The 23132-nt window shown below is 36.8% G+C and overlaps 2 protein-coding genes across 2 annotated transcripts; one reads left to right on the top strand and one right to left on the bottom strand.

Moving 5' to 3' along the window:
- The first annotated feature begins 1501 nt into the window (after positions 1-1501).
- LOC133839187 (tachykinins) lies at positions 1502-22164 on the top strand. The gene is given in 6 exon segments (XM_062270578.1): positions 1502-1672; positions 20525-21164; positions 21166-21213; positions 21366-21407; positions 21409-21580; positions 21683-22164. Coding segments are annotated over 5 exon segments (876 nt in total). The 5' UTR covers positions 1502-1672; positions 20525-20564; the 3' UTR covers positions 21697-22164.
- Positions 3707-10199, bottom strand: LOC133839178 (beta-galactosidase). Its single transcript, XM_062270543.1, has 5 exons — positions 10002-10199; positions 5692-5924; positions 5411-5625; positions 4939-5356; positions 3707-4867 (listed from the first exon to the last, which is right to left on the bottom strand). Exons 2-5 carry the CDS (start codon positions 5916-5918, stop codon positions 3808-3810), a joined length of 1920 nt encoding a protein of 639 aa, XP_062126527.1. The 5' UTR covers positions 5919-5924; positions 10002-10199; the 3' UTR covers positions 3707-3807.
- Positions 22165-23132: the final 968 nt, after the last annotated feature.

Raw genomic sequence — 23132 nt, forward strand, 5'->3', positions numbered from 1 at the left:
TGGCCTGCGTAAATATTTAATAGGGTGCTTAAAAGACCGAAGGGGTTTAGTTTCGGAGTGATGCGTTGAATGTTGTTAATTCCAACTGCGACTATAATAGAACACAATCTGTGTATTACACGGAATCGCATGGCGTATCTTGGGCAATTTAAATGCAAATTGCAGTTCTGCACAATCGAGTTTTATGGCCGCGAAAATCGTCGAATTCAAAGGATGCCAGATTCAAGTATGCGGATGAACGACAAGCTACCTTACGGAAGCGCCAAACATCTTTAATTTTATTGTCTACAGTGGTCACTAAAGAATCAACAAAAATATCAAGAATGGCATGGGAAGAACTGAAACTGCTCTGATTTTATTAACTGATCATGATATGCTTCTTATTATTTATACTCGTATAAATATTAAAGGTTTGCTTTCAACTATTCTTGTTTGCCACTGCGTTCAGTAATAACCGTATGCCTTTCGGCTAAAGGCAAAGGATGCTCGGATGAGGATGTGGATGTGAATTTGGGGGATGTTGTGCAAGTTCGCGGATGTGTTTGCATATAGTACACTTGGCCTTTATGAGTGGTTTGCCACAGTATATCTTATCTTAGCTTCAAGTTATTCGGTCTATGTCTTGGTGTTGCAGTTCTCAAAGCTGGCCTCGACTCAAGTGCCAAGCAGCGTTTAAATGCAGTCCAAGCGCACGTACATGGAAGATGCCTCTGTTTAAGTTTACTAAGCTGTTACGGATGTAACAATTTGAGGCAGATACTAAAAAATAATAAAAATTACCATAAACGCATGTACTTAGTCGAAAGTGGCAATAAATGTTTGCTGTTCATCGCAATAAAAAGATTTATTAAACAAATGAAAATAATGTAAATACATAATGGTAAATGTAAACAGGCATTTTGTATTCAAGTAAAAAACAAATATGATGAATATTTTTGACGTGAAGAGTTCGCCAGAAAAAGTCGCCAGTTGTAAAATTAATTTAAAAATAAAAGTAACTTTGCCGCAATGCATAATTTTTTCACATAAAGAGTAGCCTCAATTTTTCCCGTTTAATGTTTTATTCACATATGCAAACAGAATTTCCGTTCAATTCAATTGCGCGCCGCGACCTAAAAGTATGCATCCCATATTATTTCGCCTGTTTTTGCAACAAAGTGGCGCCCACATGAAAACATGCCAGCATCTATACACAGCACATACACGCGCATACACTACGCAATCTCACATACTAGTTACCAATACAGGCGCACTTGAATTTCTATTCGCCCAATTGTTGATATGCACGAACACACAGATGGAGAAAGCGAAAGCCGAACAGCCCACGAACTGCCTCGTGATTGTTGTTTCCTGTTCGGCGTATGTGTGAGTGTGTGTGAGTGTGTGTATATGTGTGTGTGTGTGCAAAGCGTAGCGTATCAGAAACGTGTAATTGTGGTTGTACTTGTATTCTTCTTCGCTGGCCGCCTGTCGAGCAGTTATAAAGTCCATTCCCGCTTTGATCTGTCACTCAGTTGTTGCATACTTCTCGGCGTGTTCGTTCGGCGCGCACCACAGAAAATCGAGCTTGAACTCAACAGTTCAGCAAATCTCTCAATTCAATTATTAACCTAAACTATTTTTAATTGAAAGTGCAATATTAATCAACAATAATTTGTATTGTATGCGATTGGTGAGTTGCACACATGTTAACAGTTTGAAAATATGTTTTGTTTAAGAAGCTGTCCATTCGAATTGAGAGTCATTAAATATACTAAAATTTAGATTTTCAAGCTTCAACAACACAGATAATTTTGTGTTTCCTAAAGTTACTTTGCACGAAATTTTAGTGAAACCCATTAAATTATTTTTTGGATGTTTCAAAGCATTTCATTATGATATGTTTATCACATCGACATAACATAAAAAGTTAAAGTATGTTCAACATTTTCAAGTCATTAATTAAAGGTGCGATTGGTTATTTTAGTTGTAATTTATTTTAAACAAATTATCTTATTTACTGTTACTGTTAGAGCCAGATCTAACCAAGATTACCCAGGAAAAAAACACCATGCTCACATTATGGTAATTATAATGTTGGCGATGATCTTAACGTTAATAATTTTTTTTCAATCGAATCACATATCGATGGCCAAAAGAAGTGTATGCTAATTAAAGCGATTTTAAAAATTGAGTATAGGGTCGAAACAAATAAAATTGAAATAGAACTAAGACTAACTAAATAAATGTTCAATGTTCATTCAGTATGTGATAGATAGTTTGTAATATTGTTCATTACATTGCTGGCATTTGAGCTACGCCGGCGGCAAGCTAATAAAAAGCCACATCAATGTAAAGACACACTTCTGGCACGCCTGTCACAACTTAAAGTCACTCGCATCCGGTGCTATGATGTGATGCACGCAGCACGGAGTCTATTATGGGACTCTGGGAACATGACCAAAAACCCAGAGTCGCTGTGTAAACTAAGCATCAGGCGAAGCTTTTAAACTGCCCCAGGGCCTCTACTTGTTTCATGTCAACTTGGACACAGCAACAGCAACAGCAACAGCAACAACAACAACAAGAACAACACGGACAACAAACAGTCACAATTAGTACATAAATACTCGTACATATGTAGCAAGCAGCAGAATGAAATATATTTAAGTATGTACACGGTACACACACCTTCGCCTATACACACATGCATGTGACATGGAAGTGCTCGAGTCGCATATGCTCCTAACATAAAAGATGCTTAAAAAAATAAAATAAATGAATGTCCAATAGTAAACGAGAATATGTGATGGACTGTGCGGATTTGAGCGCGTCCTAATTAACCTAAACATCAAGGGCAACAATAATTGTTCTTAAAGGACTCATTGCAGAGGCAATATGATCAAATTGGGAGTTGTTACGGTACGAGCAAATACTCTTGATTTATTTTACACACCTCTTTAGGGTCCTCTTGGTTCAAACTGAACTCATTTCTTCAATCTCTATAAAACATAATATATTAATTTAATTTAATAAAATATAATTTTAGAAACTCAAAACCCATATTTTGAGACTAACGTCTCGATTTAAAATTTTTAAATGTTCACGAAAAGACTCTTCCATATTAAGTAACTTTGTGAGTTTCCAGGCGTTTGTATAATCGGTAGAATTGTTTAAACAAATTCTAAAAAAAGTACACTTTTCTGCATTGGTTCAATAAAATCTTACAGACAAATTAGTTTATTATGCTACATATTACATTAATATTGTTTTCTACATTCACCAAAGGGGATAGCTTTGGAAAAAAAAATGTATGTTTTATTTGCGCTGCATTTAAGGAATACATCATTATATATTCATTTGACATGACTTAAAAGTCCTAAAAGTATGTGTGTGTGGTGTCAAGACATACATACATACGGGAGTGAACATACTTACATATTAAAAGTTGGGCCCTAAAACCAACGAGCCAAGACGTTGACTTTGGACTTTTACTGATTTCAGTTCATCAGCGTTTGAGCTGTTGTGTGAACTTCAATCATTTGGGATTAATTTGGCAAAAAGGAGTCACGGCACGGCACGGCACGGTACGGCATGGCAAAGCATTCCGTGGCAGGCCATGACACGGTACACGCACAAAGGTCACATGTGTGCCCCATGCCACACATGTTTTTGCTGCTGCCGCTGTAATGAGTCTTTTGGCGACAAGTTTACAAAAGAAATGAAGACGCTGTCACCATTCTTTAATGCCTCACAAAATACTTAATCCAGTAAACATTTACATGATGCACAACGCACTCACTAATTCTAGTCTAAGCTAAGCTAATGTTAAGATCTGCCATTCAGGATGGGCGTATCGCGAAACTGCAGTTCCATTGAGGTGGGTGCCATTTGATATTCCACCAGAACGATTTGGTTAGCACCCATCTTAAGCACTGGAGCAGGCACGTAGAGGGTTACCTGGGGTCCCACAAGTGGCCAGTATCGGCCCAGATTCTCGCCGTTTATGAACACGATACCTTTTCCCCAGCCTGTCGTGTCCAAATAAGTGTCAGCCAGCTGATCGCTCTTGTTGATGTTCAGTACACCATGGTAGACGGCAGGGCCGGATCGGAGCAATAATTGTGGTTTCTTTAGGTCCTGGAAGCCGAAGTGTGCCGACTCAGTTGACTCAAGAATTAAGTGCTCCAGACTTTCGTATGACTCCAACGGATACTTGGTCATATTCCAGTTGCTCAGCACCTGTTTGTCCAATCGTACATCCTTTGTCAGACCCTTGAAGTCATTCAATTGGCGTCCATAGTTCAAGCGACCCTGATTCTCCACAAGTATTTGCAAAAGTCTGCCGGAGCTCGCGCTCAGCGGCATTTCATAGATAGGCGTCTCTCTGGCGAGTATGCCCACGATTTCATTGTCCACAAAGACATATGCCCGATCAGCGAGTCCGGTCACATACAAGACGCTCGGATCCCGTTGGAAGTGGGCCGGTAACCAGGTTTCATACAACACCAGTCCGGAGTTCTGTTCCAATGCCTCAAAGGTCATTGGTTTGTTGGAACGCACCACACCCGTTGCCAGCTTTTGTCGCCCCTCGCTGGAGAACAGAGTACAGCAGCTAGCCAATCGAACAGATCCATAAGCGCGCTTTGCCACCGGATCTGGCACTGGGACATCTGGCAAAGGCAAATACCTGCCAATGATGCGGCGTAGAGCCCAATACTTGGGCGTGGGATCGCCCGCCTCTGTCATGGGTGCATCGTAGTCGTAGCTGGTTATGTCTGCGATGTAGTTGCCCGGACCATTCTCATTAGCCCCCGCCGTAAAGCCAAAGTTGGTGCCGCCATAAAACATGTAGAAATTGACGCTTGCTCCGCTATTCAGCATGTCTCTGAAAGAGTTTGAAATAAGTTTAACTTAAAACTTATGACTGATTTCGGCACTAGCATTTGCAACACCTACATAAATGTGCCAGTTATTGAATTCGTGCTGACATTGGCCATCGGTTCGGTCCAGTGGGTCAACCAGCCAGGATAGTACTCTGCATTCACAAGGGGACCTTTCGGCTCGTAGCGACGCAGCTTGGCCCAAATACTCTTAAGATCGCGTGTGGCACCAAAGTCCATTGTGGCCAGAACACCTTGAATTTTGCCGCAACGCAGCACTGTTGGTCCATCATTGGTAAACAAGACAGCGTTGTCCTTCACATAGCTCTGTGTCTCGTCGCGCAACCAGTTGCGATAGTTGAGATCGCAGGCAAAGAACGAGCCGTATTCGTTCTCGACCTGAACCATGATAATGGGTCCGCCATTGCCATATAGATATGGCACCATTCGGGTCATCAGCTGGTTGTACCAGATGCGAACTTCGCTCAGATAGTCTGCAAAGAGATAGTTAGTTTATGTTCCACTGGATTAACGTAGTCCTCACTTACTAGTATCGGCTGTGCGGAGTTGAATGCCTGGGAACTTGGTGAGAAGCCAATAGGGAAAACCGCCCATGTCTCGCTCGGCACATATGTAGGGACCCGGGCGTAGTATCACCAGCAGATCCTCGCTCACCGCCAGACGGATGAAGCGCTCCAGATCTGCAATGCCATCCCAAACGTAAACACCGTCTCGTGGATTATGCAGCGACCATTCAACGTATCTGCATTATGTACGATTAAATCAAATAACGTTCAAAGGGGACGTCCCTCTGAGTAATATTACATACGTGGTGACAGCATTTAAGCCGGCGGCACGCATTGTTCGCAAATGTCGTGACCAGGTGTCTGGATGTGCGCGAAAGTAGTGAAAGGAACCAGATATAAAGCGAAAAGGTAGTCCATCCTTTAGGAACTGATCATTATCATAATCCACCTCAAACGTCCGACTAGACGTAACGATATTTACAAGCGAAAGGAGCGAAAAGAGTGCCGTAAAACTTAGCTTTAAGTTCATGATGTCCTGAAACAAAAAATATGAGTATTCATGTATATCTCTGTTTAGAAAGAGAATAATGATTACAAGCTAATCTATATTAATAACAGAAGTTAAAATCAAGTTGACACCCAAACCGATACTCAACAATGTACCATCTGAGTTACGGTTTAATTGGAGTCATCTTTAATCCTTTATTATTAATTCAATTACTTGAGTATAAAAGCAAATAAAACAAACAAGTCGATAAGTTGCAATGAAGCCCCTCCACGTAAGTGATTTATATACATGTCATAATACCATTGTTTGGCCTACAATGTAATCGTAAACACTTAGAAATATCCGTGTGCACACTCGGAAATAAAAGTCACTTAATTTCCTGAGTCCGAGTAAATGCAGTGAATGTATTCAGCTGCTTCCGTAAATCTCACAGTTAAGATAATATGGGTTGAGACGAGACCAAATAAGCTACGTTGAGAAGAGATGCATCAATTTAAGTTCATGGTTCAATTAGTTATTTAGCGTCGTCGTCGTCGTCGTCGTCGTCATAAGTAATGTGTCAACAATGTCGCTTTCCTGACTAAATGAGTGACGGCCTGACAAAAAGTCGGAAAACTGTTAAAATTGCTGTTTGTCTTGCTTATAAAATTGGAAAATTTAATACATCGTCTCGATTGATAGACTCGATTATGAATTTATGCGGTTTTTTGTTTGTTTAATAACTTCAATAAGAAAGAAGAATGTGACATTTTCACCAGCACTAATTTTATGCGTACTCATATTTCATATTTATTTATTAAATATTTATTGTTTGCTTTTGAGCACGGAGCATTTCTAGGCAGCTGTTGTGGTTTTAGCTTACAATCCAGTCTACTTTCATCAAGTTGCGTCAATTCTTAGATTAATTTTTATTGCAACATGAGTGAGTACTCACATTGATATTCCCAATTTGGCAGACGATTAGGTACGTGAGCTATGCCTCACTGTAATTGCCACTTGGCTCATATTTGGGACATGGTTCACTGACATTCTATACATTTAAATTGATCTCGTAAATGTACTTAATTTCTTTCATATAATTACTAAGACCACAATAAAAACAAGTAAGAAAGTTACAGTCGAGTGTGCTCGACTGTGAGATACCCGCTACCCATTTTTAATAAGGGCAAAATATTGCGGTATTATTTTCAAAATATACCGAAAATACTAAAAAAAAATACTAAAAATATACCAAATTGTATGTTTGGTATATCGATACAGCACACCATTCAAAATATACCATAGACGGCACAATGTACCAGATTGTCGGCCAAAGCAACTAAGGGCCCTAGTAAGTAGGCGTTTTTGCCCATACAAAAGTATTTCTTTAATAACATCCACAATTTTTATCTGATCGCAACCAAATTTTCAGGGATCATAACTACTATAGTAATTATAGTATATACCAAAATTCAAAATTACGCTTGTTATTCGATTTTTTTGATTTGCGGGGGCGGAAGTGGGCGTGGCAAAAATTTGAAACAAACTTGATCTGCGTGCAAACATAAAAAATGCTGTCGAAAAAAAATTATAGCTCTATCTCTTATAGTCTCTGAGATCTAGGTGTTCATACGGACAGACGGACAGACACACAGACGGACAGACGGACAGACGGACATGGCTATATCGTCTCGGCTGTTGACGCTGATCAAGAATATATATACTTTATAGGGTCGGAGATGCCTCCTTCTACCTGTTACATACATTTCCTGCCGGCACAAAGTTATAATACCCTTCTACCCTATGGGTAGCGGGTATAATAAAAGAATTTATATGTAGCATATACATAATTTGTGTATATCTTTTCGGAATTTTAATGGGCGCACTAACCAAAAAAACCAAAAAAAATAAAGCGAATCGAGTTCTCACTTTCACAAATACGTTCTTGTTTATTATTGACAATCCGACTGAAAATTACGTGCATTATTGCAAGTAAATAAGCTAATCAGCTCGGAATTCAAATATTGGTGATTACAAAATTGGGCTATTGCGTTCACTATATCGCCACAACTATAAACAAGTAAGAAAGCTATATTCGAAAGTGTGCTCGAGAAAACCGCTACCCAGTTTCAATAAAACCGACGACTAAGTTCCGTTTTTTGCCATACAAAAACTTCTATAATTTTTATCTAACTAATCGCAACCAAATATGAAAACAAGTAAGAAAGCTACAGTCGAGTGTACTCGACTGTGAGATACCCGCTACACATTTTGAATAAAAGCAATATATTTTGCGGTATTATTCTCAAAATATACCAAATATACTGCAAAAATACTAAAAATATATTTTGGGGTATTATTATTAAAATATACCAAATATACTAAAAACACTGAAAATACCAAATGGTATATTAGACCCTAGTAAGTAGGCGTGTTTGCCCATACAAAAGTATTTCTTTAATAACTTCGACAATTTTATCTGATCGCAACCAAGTTTTCAGGAATCATAAATACTATACTTATTATTGTATATACCAAAATTCGCAATTCTAGTTTTATAATTACGCTTGTTATTCGATTTTTTTGATTTACGGGGGCGGAAGTGGGCGTGGCAAAAATTTGAAACAAACTTGATCTGCGTGCAAGCATAACAAATGCTGTCGAAAAAATTATAGCTCTATCTCTTATAGTCTCTGAGATCTAGGTGTTCATACGGACGGACGGACAGACGGACAGACACACAGACACACAGACGGACAGACGGACATGGCCAGATCGTCTCGGCTGTTGACGCTGATCAAGAATATATATACTTTATAGGGTCGGAGATGCCTCCTTCTACCTGTTACATACATTTCCTGCCGGCACAAAGTTATAATACCCTTCTACCCTATGGGTAGCGGGTATAATTACGCGTTGTATTCAACATTCCAAAAAACAAACTTGATCTGAGTGCAGGCAAATTAAACAATTATAGCTTTACTTTATTTCTCTGAGTGATTCATACAGAAGGACAGACAGCTATATCGTCTCGTCTGATCAAGAATATATATACCTTATGAGGTCCGAGGTGACTTTTGCTGCCGGTTACATACATTTCCTTGAAACACAAAGTTATAATACCCTTCCACCTTATGGATAGCGGGTATAAAGAATGAAAACTTTATTCATCTTTCTCTTTCTCGTTGCGTGAGCTCTTATTGTTTTTACAAATTATTAAACATTAATTGATTTTAAAAACCTAAAATTCATAATTAGAATGAAAATGATTAGACAGCTCTTACATCAGTATTCAATCTGATGCGTCTACAAATAGCTGCTGTGTTGTTACCATAAACTTATTAAGTACATTACATTTTGTAAATCCCACCTTCTACTTCCTATACATATATGTACATTTGAGAGTGGTGTTATGGACGGATCTGCTGAAGTGTATCAGAACTAATGCAATGTTTGTGCCTAATTGAGATTAAATTAAATGATCTGTGAACTTCCGTCCGTGAACTTGGGCCAATGTCATAGACCTGTCCAAAATTAATGCAATCACTAAAATGATTTGCCCCTATATGTACATACATATGTATATTCATTTATGTACTCGGACTCCATTACATCACATACAAACATAACATTCATATAAGTATGTACAATATGCCGAAATGAAACGAAACGAAGCTCGTCATTTCCGTGCAGTAAGTGTATGAAGAACCACAATAAATTCTCAGGAACATTTCGAATGTTATTCAGTGTCGGGCAATCGCACAACATGAGACAAGCATTTTAAGTATTTGATCCAATTCAATTATTTTGCATGCCTCAGCACAGTCCCAGTTCCCCTGAAGAGTTCTCCCCTACTCTGAACTGGCAGTGAAGAAAGTAATTTGTTGTGTTTTGCTTAAGAAATTCCCTTTGTTGCCATTGTCGCTGTTTTTGTTTTTGTTTTCGTTCTTGTTCTTCTTCGTATTGTTGCGAGGTGCTAAAGATCAGCGAAATGTCTATGGAATATCAGCTTAGTAGTAGTCGGTACTTCACGCCGAGGGTTCACGCTGGGTTCGCTTCAAAATTGCATTAATGATAGCAGAGCCTACTTTGCAGTTTAATGACACACTTATCACAATTGCTCACCTCTCGGTCTAGTTTCCTTTAAATCGCGTCAAAGAATGTCCACCAGGATAGCTCTTGTTTATACTATACTGTATTTTATTGGTAATAGATTGTATTGTGCTCTTCATATGTTGTTTTTCCGCATAAATGCTGGGCACATTTCACGAAGCAAGCCAAGCGTGTGCGTTCTGCCTCGAAGCTAAGCTCTCACTGAACGATCGTTGGCTACGAGCTGTTGATAAATGCAGCTAGAAGTCGAACAGAAGAAACATTTATGTATGTATGTATGTATGATTATATATGGATTATTCGACAGACAACATGTGTCGGTATTCTTGAGTGCTCGTATTTGTGGGCTCGACCTACTTGTTCGCCGAATGCGCTTGCTTACGTTTGTGTGTATGTATGTACATATATTTCTGGACTACACAAATGTGAACATACATAGAGTGAAATGCTACGGTTTGTACTGGATTTTAGAAAAAGTGTACAGAAATATCCTTTGTGTGTGTAAGCGTGTTCGGCATTCAATTTGTATTCGAAATATGGGAAATATGACGAAAAAAAATATATAATATATAATCAATCTCTTTGTGACCGAATCAGCAATAAGATTGTTAAAACTGACGATTCTCAGATAAAAGAACAAATGTAGAAATTCTAATTAAATGTATAATTTTTCTAAAAATACTTCCTTATTTGCATTAATGACGCTAATAACCGTCATTATTCATAATCTCAGTCGTTGTCAGAGTTTCTTGAAAGCTAGCATTGAATGCGTTACGTTTGTAAAAGAAATTAAGAATAATTTGACATTTTATTAGACACATATGCCATAATATTATCCAGTGTTTATGTATGTTAAACACATTTCGATTGACTCAAATGTCTCAGTGAAAAGATTGTCGGATATCCATACAATGACTCCTATGAGTCTGATTGCTATGCTAACAAAATTTAAAATAGGCTGCAGCTGCAGGGTAGCCATGAAAAGGCAAGGATATGAAAAAAACAAAACGGACGGGCTTCATATTCTATGCATTAACTGTTGCTCAAATAAATGTTGTATTGGTTTCCCCTCGCCGAGTTGTTGTTGCTGTTGTTGTTGTTGAGGGTGATGACGAGTTGACAATGCAGCCGCAGGCCAAACTGAAACAGGGCGAGATAGACTCGGAGCCGGAGCCGGAAAAGCAGATGGGCCAATTGGCCAAAAAGTGACTATTCTATTCTGTGTTGTTTTATTATTAATTTTGTATGTTTGTTATTGCTGCCGATGTCGTCGTCGTTCTTGTATTGCGGGTCACCAGCTGGGCTAATGGGCTTTTATTACCCATACAGTTGCACAGAGATGGACAAGGCACGTTCTAGTCCAAAATGTAAATCTCACTCGGCAGCTTCTCACACAACTTTAATGCTCACACGCCCGATGGCAGTTTAAAATGTCCGCCGGGATGCACAAAGCAAACACACAGAAAGGAGCACACACACTCTGCGCATAGACAATTAGACAGTCCAAACACACACTCACCCACAAGCTCATGTTAACAGCTTAGCTTTAGGCCACACACATATTGCACATACACATTTAAGGACCGTTAAAGTCTGGTCCTATTTCTAAGCTATTGTTCTACCGTCCGTCGGCTGCTCTCTGCTGTCTACGGACTGCTGTCACTTTCATGTCATGATGAGAGGCGCCCGAAGAGACGACAGCGGCGCGCAAACAGGAAGCTTCAAGCTTCACACTTTGCTGCCTGCTAATTTTGCGCCTGAAACTTTTGGTCCTATAATACTTGGGGTTTGAGTGTCCGCCTGCCACAGCAAGACGCTTTGACATTTTCCATTGCATTAGTGTTGGGTTGCTTATTTAAAAAACTGCCAGAACAAAGCACTTAAGCTGAGAGCCAGCAAAACCAGAACCAAAAACAACATGCTCGAACAGCATAAAATACAAACTGTTAGTGGTCGGTTTCCTCGCCAACCTGTTGATTGCCACAAATTCAACATCAATTCAATTCAAATGCATGCTTTTTTTGCATTCAATTCAATTGCCACTTGGCGTCTGCACTTCCTATACACTATCGGTCTCGTTCTCTCTCTCTCTCTCTCTCTTTCTCTCTCTCTCTCTTGCCGGCTTCATTCCGTCGCCAGCGACAATCAATTGAATTACTTGTTTCCAGTTTTCTCTGCGCGCATCGTTAGTGCTAATATACCCTGAAAATTCAAACATCAACCAGGGCACTTACTTGAGAAAGCGTCTTCCACGCTAAGATCAATTCTTGCGGTACTAAGTTGGAACATATTCTCATAGAAGAATAAACTGAAAAGGAATGCAATAGGATGAGATAAAGTTTTTATTTTATATTACTATTATGGCACTCTTTATGTAGCAAATTCATCATTTGTCCGTTTCATTGTGTAGTTTTCAGGGTATTTTCTAGTCGATTCGTGATGAATGATGGCATCCTCATTTGTTGCTGTTGCCAGTCTTGTGCGCTCTGACACCATTTGCCTAGCTATCTTTGGATATGCATAGATGTCTTCTCGAGAGTGCCTCGGAGGCATTGGCAAAGCATTTGCTTGGCAATTTGACTTAACGAGCCGAAGGGTGTTGACAACTTCTAAGCATAATCAATGGCAATGGCAATCACAAGCAGTTGCATCGTTGCAACAACCCATTTCAACTCCAAGGTGGGTTCGCGTGTGTATGGTTGCTTGTAAATATTTGTTTTAGTGGCTATAAATTATTGTAACAGCCCTTCGTTTTTTATCGCAGTCGTATATACGCACTGAAAACATTCACTTTGAGGGTTTTCGTTTCACATGTAAATATAATATTTATGTAACTAGTAATCATAAGAGGAGACTCCGTAAGATTGTATATTGTATATTGCATATTTAAAAATATTCAAACATTCTTGTATGATTTACCCTTATAATTAAATCTCAATTAATAACTAATTTGGTTTATTAATAAAACAGTTTAACAAAGTATAAGGATGTATATGGGACGGAATTTGTCCCGTGTGAGACTCTTTACAGTAAAAATAACATAAACTGAAAAAATTTTAAAAATAAGAGAATGTTATTCTTAAACTTTAGATAAGCACTACATTTAGATCTGTTTTACGATAAAATATATAAATTCGAACATTTTTTGGTTTTGCGTACGAATTTGTTAATTTTTGCAATTATCAGAACAGAAAACAAAACAGAAAGAAAATTCGAAAACCATTCTTAGCTCTAATTAAAGTACTTATCTAGAGCTATAAAAATAACCTTATCTTATTATACCCGCTACCCATAGGGTAGAAGGGTATTATAACTTTGCGCCGGCAGGAAATGTATGTAACAGGTAGAAGGAGGCATCTCCGACCCTATAAAGTATATATATTCTTGATCAGCGTCAACAGACGAGACGATATAGCCATGTCCGTCTGTCCGTCTGTGTGTCTGTCCGTCCGTCCGTGTGAAACACTGGATCTCAGAGACTATAAGAGATAGAGCTATAATTTTTTTTCGACAGCATTTGTTATGTTTGCACGCAGATCAAGTTTGTTTCAAATTTTTGCCACGCCCACTTCCGCCCCCGCAAATCAAAAAAATCGAATAACAAGCGTAAAGCTAGAGTTACGAATTTCGGTATATACAGTAATAACTATAGTAGTTATGATACCTACAAATTTGGTTGCGATTGGATAAAAATTTTCGAAGTTATTAAAAAAATACTTTTGTATGGGAAAAAACGCCTACTTACTGGGGGTCTTAGTTGCTTTGGGTGACAATCTGGTATATTATGCCGTCTATGGCATATTTTGAATGCGGTACTATATCGATATACCAGTATATTTGCAACATATTCGGTATATTTTGAAAATGATGCCGCAATATTTTGCCTTTATTAAAAATGGGTAGCGTGTATCTCACAGTCGAGCACACTCGACTGTAGCTTTCTTACTTGTTTTTAAAATTGATTAACAATATATATATAAATAAATATTATCATATATTATCAGTGATATAAATAATAGTATAACATTTCTGTTCAACTTATGACAATCTGATCAGACTACTGTAATTCTTATAAATTTTCACATCATTAAGCGCCATCTAACGACTTTTTGAGGCCAAGAGAATTACAACTATAAGCTAGCATTCCAAAATTTTGTACCAAAATTTTGAAAAAAAATGTACCAATTTTAGCAAAAATGTACCACAAATTTTTTCACGAAAGATTTTTTTGTATTTCACAAATTGTGATTCACAATATATAACTGGTTACGTAGTGATGCACCTTACATTGGCGCATACATACATATTTTCTCAATTGACACGATACATCGCAAATCGACTGTATGCGATATTTTCCAGTGCTAGTCGTGGTTCAATTTCTAACTGAAACAAAATTTGTGTATGGTGGAACTGAGCCATTTGTTAAAATAATATGTGTGAATATAAAATTTTATGAAAAATATAAATACTAGAACGGGCATATTAAAAATGTACCAGAACGTAAAAAAGTGATCCAATGTACCAACGCATAAAAAATGTACCCGTTTTGGTACATTTGTACCAAAAGTGGCAACCGTGACAATAAGTCAAGTTATAATAATCTTCTGTTATATTCAGCAACTTTTGTTGTTGCTGTGCTTAATTTGGCCTCAATATGTTTATGCCTACATCCAATGCAATACTGTAATTTAACAAAGAAGTGTAAATATTTGCTTGAACTTTTATTGTATATTTACATATAAAATATTCAAACGACTTAAGCTACCACAAGAAACCCAAACTAGGGGCGTCCCTGTTAATATATAGTGGGATATGATATTTTTGTTTAATAAAATTCATTGTTTAATTTGTTAAATTTGTGTGCGAGACTTATCTGACAATAGAGTTTTAGAGTCACTAGACTCAGCGCCATCTATCAGGCATCAATTAGAAACACATCCCAAAAGGCAGGCTAATCTTCTTTCCAGCATAAGAAGCAACTGTAAAAGATCAATGATCAATGAAAATAATTGACACATCTGTTTAATAACCGTCTTAACATTCAACTCCATTTTTTGGTTATCCATACGAAGCTCAACTCAAAAAGCAGGCTACACATACTAGACTCTTCTGGCTAACAAAACTAACATCTGTAATTTATGCTTTTTTCGATGATTGCTGCTCATTTTGCGAAATAATCTTATTCAACAATTTTGTTTATGTTATTTATTTATAGAGTTTTTGATGAATTTGATATTTAAAACTATAATAATATTGACTTGATTCATAAATTGTAAATTGTTCAGCTAAAAATTTCCAATGACACGTCTGTTTATTTGCGTGAGACCCCTAAAAACAGACTATACTAATGCTTCGCCTAATGATCGTTAGCAGCACAAAGTATGAAGAAATTCTATTAACCCTCTAATGCCACTTTCCACAATAACGCAATGTAAATGAGTGCCTCAAGGCACTCTTGGGGCTTAGAGGGTTAATGTTATTTAATCCGAGTGATTTTGTAGATGCCGTCATTACAGAATTAGTTAACACTGACTAGTTCTAATATTAATCCTTACAAGATACATAAGATTTAACAGCTCAGATAAATGAGTTCAATAATACCATATGTACCTACTATAAGTCATATTTCCAGATGTCTTTCACCCGATCAATATCTGTGTATCTCGAATGCCTAGTTTTAGTTATACATTAAAAGCAAAACCTTAAATACTTCAGATTCAGAATCTGTTTAATATTCTGTTAATATTCTGTTAATGTCATGTGTCAAATTTGCTCAACAACCCTATCTGAAAATGTTGTTCATCTTATTAATAGTGTAGCTGTTGATTGCAACTCTTAAATCTCGAATATGATACTACAAGACATTTTGACTTGCTCGCATCATATTATATGATTAAAGTAGTCTACACTTATCATCTATCCAACATAATTGTAAGCATCCCCGATTTGTTTAACTTTGTTTGCCTTATCGGTAAATTAACCATCGCAGTATACAGCGCCATCTATCGGTTATCCATTGGAAGTGCAACCCTAAAAAAATATACTGCACTAATTTTCTCTCCAACATAATCAGCCACTGCACTATGGGGCATTTTCCATTTTAGCTGGCATTTAATATTACGAGTAAACCATACGAGATTTTTACTGCAGTTTTCGGTATTATGTTACTATATTCCCAAGGAATCTATCATAGAAAAGTGGGCGTGGCAACACCTCTACCGCCCCCAAGAATCGGAAAAAATTGAATATTACGGACACCTATGGAGCTAGTATTATAAAATTTGTACACCAATATATACTTACCCTTCAGAATTCGACACGCCCTTAAAATTTTTCCCCGCCCTTCCGCCCTCAAAATTTTAAAAAAATTGAATATTTTGAGCAATTTTAGAGCAAACGACCCCATTCTTGGAAGACATAATGTAAATCCTATCCCGGATGTGCACTGCAAATTTTGTGCCGATCGGATCAAAAACAAGGAAGTTATTCACAAAACATTGCTTCAGACGGCCCTTCTCTCTATTTCCTACAGAGCTCTGCAGAGCACAAATCGGTGTTGGAAAACGTGAGGTTCTCTGAGAAAAATGCGAATTGCGCCAATTGTGCGCAAAAGTGCAGAAAAAGACAACTATTGGTGGATTAAGAATTGACAACACTACAACATACACTTGAAGGTTTTGCTAACTTTTGCTAACTTCATTTTCAAAATCCTTTCCAAAGTTGAAAATTGTTCTTCAAAATCCAGCTTAAAAAGCTTTTAAAAAATTACAAAATCTTAGTATAAACACACACAATTTGATTAATTATTTACTTTTAACATATAGTACAAACATGCGAAATTATTATCCATCACTTATTTTTTTGATAATAGCTTTCAAAATAAATAAATGAATAACAAAGTTCACTCAATAAAAATATGCAAACTTAGCAAGCGTGCTTTCGAATGCAACAACTGACTTTACAGCTGTTGTGCTCAAAACAGCTGTTAGATATACATGTTTTTGGTATGAGCCATAACAGTTTGATGTTCTGTTAATGCATTGACATTAACATTTTTCTAATTGGAACACTTTTCAAAAACGCCTAAATGCCAGCTAAAATGGAAAATGCCCCATAGTGCACAGACAGGCACCAACACAAGGAAAGATCTTTCTGCGTGGGAGTCGCGACTGTATGTAAGTCTGATTCATTCTAACTTATTGATTTCTTATGAGATAGAGCTAAAGCTTTCGTTTGCTTGTGGTCCCTCTGACCATTGCGCTGCTACAGCTGTTTGCAGTCCCAGCGGTCAATGACCTTGTGAGACTGGCAATAGCAAGTCATTTATTTGAGTGACAGCCATCAGCTGATCCACATTTAATTTCAATATAATGTTTGCCTATATTCTAAATGCTAGCAATGCATTCTAAATGAACCAAAATTAGTTAATTTTAACAATCATTTTGGATTCACTTCATTTTATTTCCATTTAATACTTCAAAAATAATTATTTATATTATAATTATGCTAGAACATATTTTATATTTATAGGTTAATTATTGTTAGTATTTATTTATTTATTTTTTCCTTTTGGCCTTATTTAATTAATTCCGCCTCATACACACTTACTATGTTAGTCCGTTAATCTATTTATTTATTTATTTTTCTTGTCATTTTTTTTCTTGTCAATTCATAATGTTGTTAATATTCAAAGTATTTTTGTTATCTGTTAATAAATTAAGTATGTCCGCTTAATTGTTTACTTTTATTTGGAACCATGCATAACCAAGCAGGAGTAGGTTAGCCGAACCACTTCTTTTAGGGATCCTGCCAACTATTAGTTTTTGGCAATGAATGCAGGATCATGGTAGGGTGGGCGTCTGCACACAATAACAGCTGTGTTGCATGAGAGAGTGGCTCCGTCTTCTTTGTTAACCTACCTTCCTCTCCTTCCCTGTCTCTTCCCTTTCACTATTGTTTAATGTAACCTTCCCATTACTCTCCTTCTTCTCTGTCTTCCCTATGTACGCGAATTTTAAATGTATTATTGTTATAAGTGGTGCGTCCTATTAGTTGGCCCTTTCCTTGAACCCCATGCTATCTGAGCAAAGCCCGGAGAAGCCAGCGCGTACGCCACACTAGTAAACCTTCCACCAGCACCAGACGAATACCTCCTTAGTGATTCGTTACAACATACGATTTTGCTAATAAAATTTATGTAATTCTGGTAAGCAGCGGAGATTTATAATTTGTTTAATCTTAAAATATTCTCATCTGTTTATAAACTATCGCAAAATTCAGCGCCATCTGCCGGTTAACTATTAAAAGCGCAATCCTTAAGATATACTTCACTATTTCTCTCCATCGATCGGTTATAAGCCCAACCCTTAAAATATGCTACACTTTTTCTCTCCCCAGCATAATCAGCAGCTATTTGTTATACTGTTATCGTTAACAGCGGCATGATTTTAGAAAAAATAAATCAACAATATAGTATTATTTAATAAAATGCCTACGACTATACAAATCTTTGTCAGGAACTGTTAAATTTTTTGTTGTTGACAGATGCATAATTTTTAACAGCCTTACCCACAAGTGTTTTTAATTTTATTAATAGTGTGACTATTGATAGCGACTCTTTAAACCTTTGTGTATTACTACCAATTATATTCGATTGATACATCAAATTTTTCTAATCTAACAGTTTTGTAGATGCTCAAGTATTATCTGAGAATAGTCTTATCCGTATATTAACCAACACAGCATTCAGTGCCATCTATCGATTATCCATTAGAAGTTCAACCCATAAAGTGGACTGCATTTTTTCTCAGTTTAACATATTTGTAGGCGGCATATATATACAATTTGTTTAATGTTCTGGACATGTTTGACTTTTTGACAACGCCCTTACACGTTTATAATCGATGCTGTCTTCGCGCAATTTATCGGTTATCCATAAGTTATGCATCTTTAAAATATACAAAGCATCTAAGGCATGTTATGCAACTCTTCTGTAGAGCACAATTCAATTTGTTGAGAAGTTCTTCACAAAATTTATGTTGGATACCGGTAATTTATACTTCAATATGCCTCTTAAAAGAAAAGTTTCCACATGTTATTTTCCATTCATACATGCAATTTAATTATTGACTAAGCAGCTCAGTAAAATAAGTGGAATAACATTTCTCTAAGGTGTTATATCTTAAGATGTAGTTTTATCCGTGTTCCTTTTCACACTTGTTGTTCAACGCTAAAAAATATTAATATGCTCTTGATGCAAAAGATACAATCAGTAGAATCCGGTTATTGCGACGAAAACTCGATGTCTTGGTTGGTCCCTATACAAATTTATATGAAAGGGCCTCCGCTTAGTAAGTTTCCGCTTTTAGCGACAAACCGCAAAATACAACCGGATATTGTGACGAAAAAAAAATACAGCGAAATAATGCTAACATATTTATGCATCTAACGACGCTGTTAGTATTTATCAGTGATCACGACACGAAGGTTCTTACATTCACTACTCTCTGTTAATTTTAGGTGTCGCCTTAACTTATGCTTACTAATATGTATGTATACGACTTATTATAAAAAAATCATGTTATTGAATTAGATTTATTAAATTTTTTGTTTTGATTAAAAAATTAATTTGTTTTATTTTAAAATCCTATCACGAACTTAGCAACCATAAAATAAAAAAAAAAATAATTTTTGTACTCCTTTTGGTTAGTGCTAAATCGTCGGTTCCTTAAAAGTCGCTATAACCGGATTCTACTTTATATCGATGAAAACTACTAATTCAGAAACGGGTTGACCACTAACCTAGTGCTTCAACTATCTGTTATCCGGGAAAGCCCCGCCCTAAGAGTAGGTTACATTTATTCTCCAAGCATAATCGGCAAATTCCCCTGTGCTGCCGAGGGAAATTCAAATTTCCCTCTGACAGACATCGTTTATGACGAGTCTGGTAGAATCTCAGTTCCGCATGTTAGGCAAAAAGAAGAGACAATGCGCAATGGCATCCTGTGTGTACACTTGAAATGACTGATAAACAACCACTGAGTTGTCCAAGCGCCAAAAAATAGACGTTTGGGAAATTAAGCGTTGAGTTAAAAGGGGCGTACAGTAGTCACGCTAGCTTATACCGTCAGGCATATCAATCCAGTGGACTACTGGACTGTCTGGCAGTCAGGGGCATGCGAAATACGAAAATTTGAAATCACAAGCTGTTCATGGTATGTGCGTAGCTCCTCACTCCACATACTTCCTCAATATGATAAATTTGTGATTCACTCCAGAAGTAAGAGAACTGCTACCTGCAAGATCTTTACGTCGGTATAGATTTGCAAAAACGATTCGAGGTCGATTAATTCGTCACATTAGTATTCAGATTGGGAATTGTTATATCTGCTCTGATTCTTCACTTAATATACCGTCAACTTATTTACTTAATATATATACATTTTTTAATAATAAACATTAAATGATACCCAGTAATTAAAATGTTTAAATTCTTTTTTAATAAAACTCTCATGTTGCCTTATCCACTTTTACAGATTTAAACGCCATCTATCGGTACTCTCGAAAAACTTGGCCATGCATAATCAACAACTGTTTGTGTTGCTCTTGTTGTTAACAGCGGCAGCTGCTGTTAGTAGTGATGTTGATGTGGAAGCAGCAGATTCAGATGGTAACACAATCAGCACATCGACGCCTGGCATACATCAGATGCCAAGAAATTTGGTTAAACGTGCACCGACCTCCAGCTTTATTGGTATGAGAGGTAAAAAAGAACAAGAGGCGGCAGCTGATGCGAATTGGTTGGGCCCGGATCCGATAGACTATGGTGAGGACGGTGAAAGCAGCTTTTACAATGAGAATGGGCAGAGATTGAAAAAAGCACCAATGGCATTCGTTGGGGTCCGCGGGAAGAAGTTCTCGACTGGCAACAGTCATCTGCGAGACTTAATTCAAAACATGGAGGAGGAACGCATTCGGGAATCATTTCTGCAAGACTTTCTCGAGCGTTTGGCGATCGACGGCGGCGATGTGGGGAAACGAGCACCGACGGGCTTTACCGGCATGAGAGGCAAACGACCTACAATGGCTAATGGTGAAGTTTCTGATGATGAGGTCGACGCATTAGAGTTGCTTGAAAAACGCGCTCCAGTCAACTCATTTGTTGGTGTACGCGGAAAAAAAGGATGTCTCGCATCAACATTACAAGCGAGCTGCACTATCAGAGGTAAGCGAATCAGATGTAGCCCTGGACCGATTTTAAATTCTATGGGAAATTCCAAATTCACAATTATAAAAAATACGTGTATTTGTCATTTGTTCATCACAAACACCTCACTTACTATAATTTGAAACATTTATGGAACTAACTGTGGCCAGTTGTGGCGTCAACTCTTTAAAAAGGCTTACGATGTCCGAGGAAAAAAAACAACGGTACGCGGATCTTAACAACAAATTTGTGGCTGTGCGCGGAAAGAAGAGTGATCTGATGATTGACGACGACTTGGAGCAGAATGTGGTGCACCCTTGGGTCTATCTGATCGGAGAGAAGCGCGCGCCCAACGGCTTTCTTGGCATGAGGGGCAAACGTCCAGGTTTGTTGTCAACTTATCAAACTTTTTCCTCTGTATTTAGTATTAGTATCATTTTGAAATAAACCACGTAACATTTCTTCCTTCTTTCTTTCACAAATGCAGTCATTGAGGAGTAAACACAACTGGTGGCAAAGATAGGCGAGCGCTTTCCTCATTTACATTTGATAGTCGGAAGTTCCTTTTAAACTAGGCAAAATTTGTATAAATGTTTAAATAATCACTGGGCTGGGGATTATTTGAAACTTAATATACACAGCACAACACACAAACTACGTACATTCATCTTTAGACTCTGTATTCTCTGTTATCTAACATAAGCTCTATAGTTTGATGTAATGTTAACGAGAGTAATGTAAATCAAATTGACATCACATTTTGTGGGGCTTAGCTTCATGTAAAACAAAATTAAATTATTTACAAATCTATTTAAATGAAATTAATCAAAATTAAATCTTAATATGTACCTTAAATATATTTCCCGAAAACGTATGTAAGTTTCATTTGTTTTCAATTAATTTTTGGTAAAAATATATAAATGGTATATACTGAATATAGAAGACCTATTATATATACAAACATATTTACAGCATAACTGTCTAATTTATTATTGTAAATATTGAATGGTAATAAAAAAAAAACAAAAATATAATAATAAACAAACAGTTTAAAACTCAATTTAAACTATTTTTGTCTACTATTTTATGAAAAAACATAAGAGATATTAAAAAAATATATGCTGAAATAACCAGTAAGAAATAAATAATTTAAAAAAATAACTTTAAAGCAGAATCGTATAAGCTTCCATGAATATTACGTATTACATAAAGAACAAACTAGACCCCATTTTCAATAAAAGACAAAAATTGATTATCTGAAAATATACCAATTTAATTTATTGGAAAAATACTAAGATCTACCAAAGTCTATATTTGGTATATAGATATACCATTATATTCATAATATTATCATAGAGTACAATATAAAGCATATTATCAACGAAAGAAACTAAGACCCACAGCAGCAGTAGTTTTGGCTGACAATCAGGTATATTTTGTACTCTATGGTATATTTTAATGTAGTATTATATAAATATAGCCTGTGGTATATTTGCAGTATTTTTGCGGCATATTAATTTGGTGTATTTTCAGAATAATATCGCACAGTTTTGCTTTTATACAAAAGAGGTAGCGGCTATCTCACAGTCGAGCACACTCGACTGCAGCTTTCTTACTTGCTTAAATAACTTCTCATCGCTAAATTAAATTTTTAGGTATCATAAAGTAGATACAGGTCATACCATCTCAGCCATTGATGATCATCATAAATGTATATACATATAGGTCCATGATGGAGTCGACGATTCCTTCAACCAGCACACAACAAAGTTATATTTACTATGTACCTTGTGGATAGAGGGTATAAAAACCTCAGCTAACTAAGGTCGAACCATAAGAATAGAGAATAAACAATGAAATTCAAAGAAAGTCGATCTTGAAAACAGATAAATCAGGTAGGCAACCCAAACAATTAATAACAAGGAAGCAAGCAAGGA

Source organism: Drosophila sulfurigaster, chromosome 2R (assembly GCF_023558435.1).
Source record: "Drosophila sulfurigaster albostrigata strain 15112-1811.04 chromosome 2R, ASM2355843v2, whole genome shotgun sequence".
Lineage (NCBI taxonomy): Eukaryota > Metazoa > Arthropoda > Insecta > Diptera > Drosophilidae > Drosophila > Drosophila sulfurigaster.

Coding starts and splice junctions, on each gene's coding strand:
- LOC133839178 (XM_062270543.1), bottom strand. CDS start 5,918: ATGAACTTAAAGCTAAGTTTTACGGCACTCTTTTCGCTCCTTTCGCTT. Junction 5,626..5,691: donor GGCTTAAATGCTGTCACCAC/GTATGTAATATT, acceptor TACATAATGCAG/ATACGTTGAATGGTCGCTGC. Junction 5,357..5,410: donor ACTCCGCACAGCCGATACTA/GTAAGTGAGGAC, acceptor ATCTCTTTGCAG/ACTATCTGAGCGAAGTTCGC.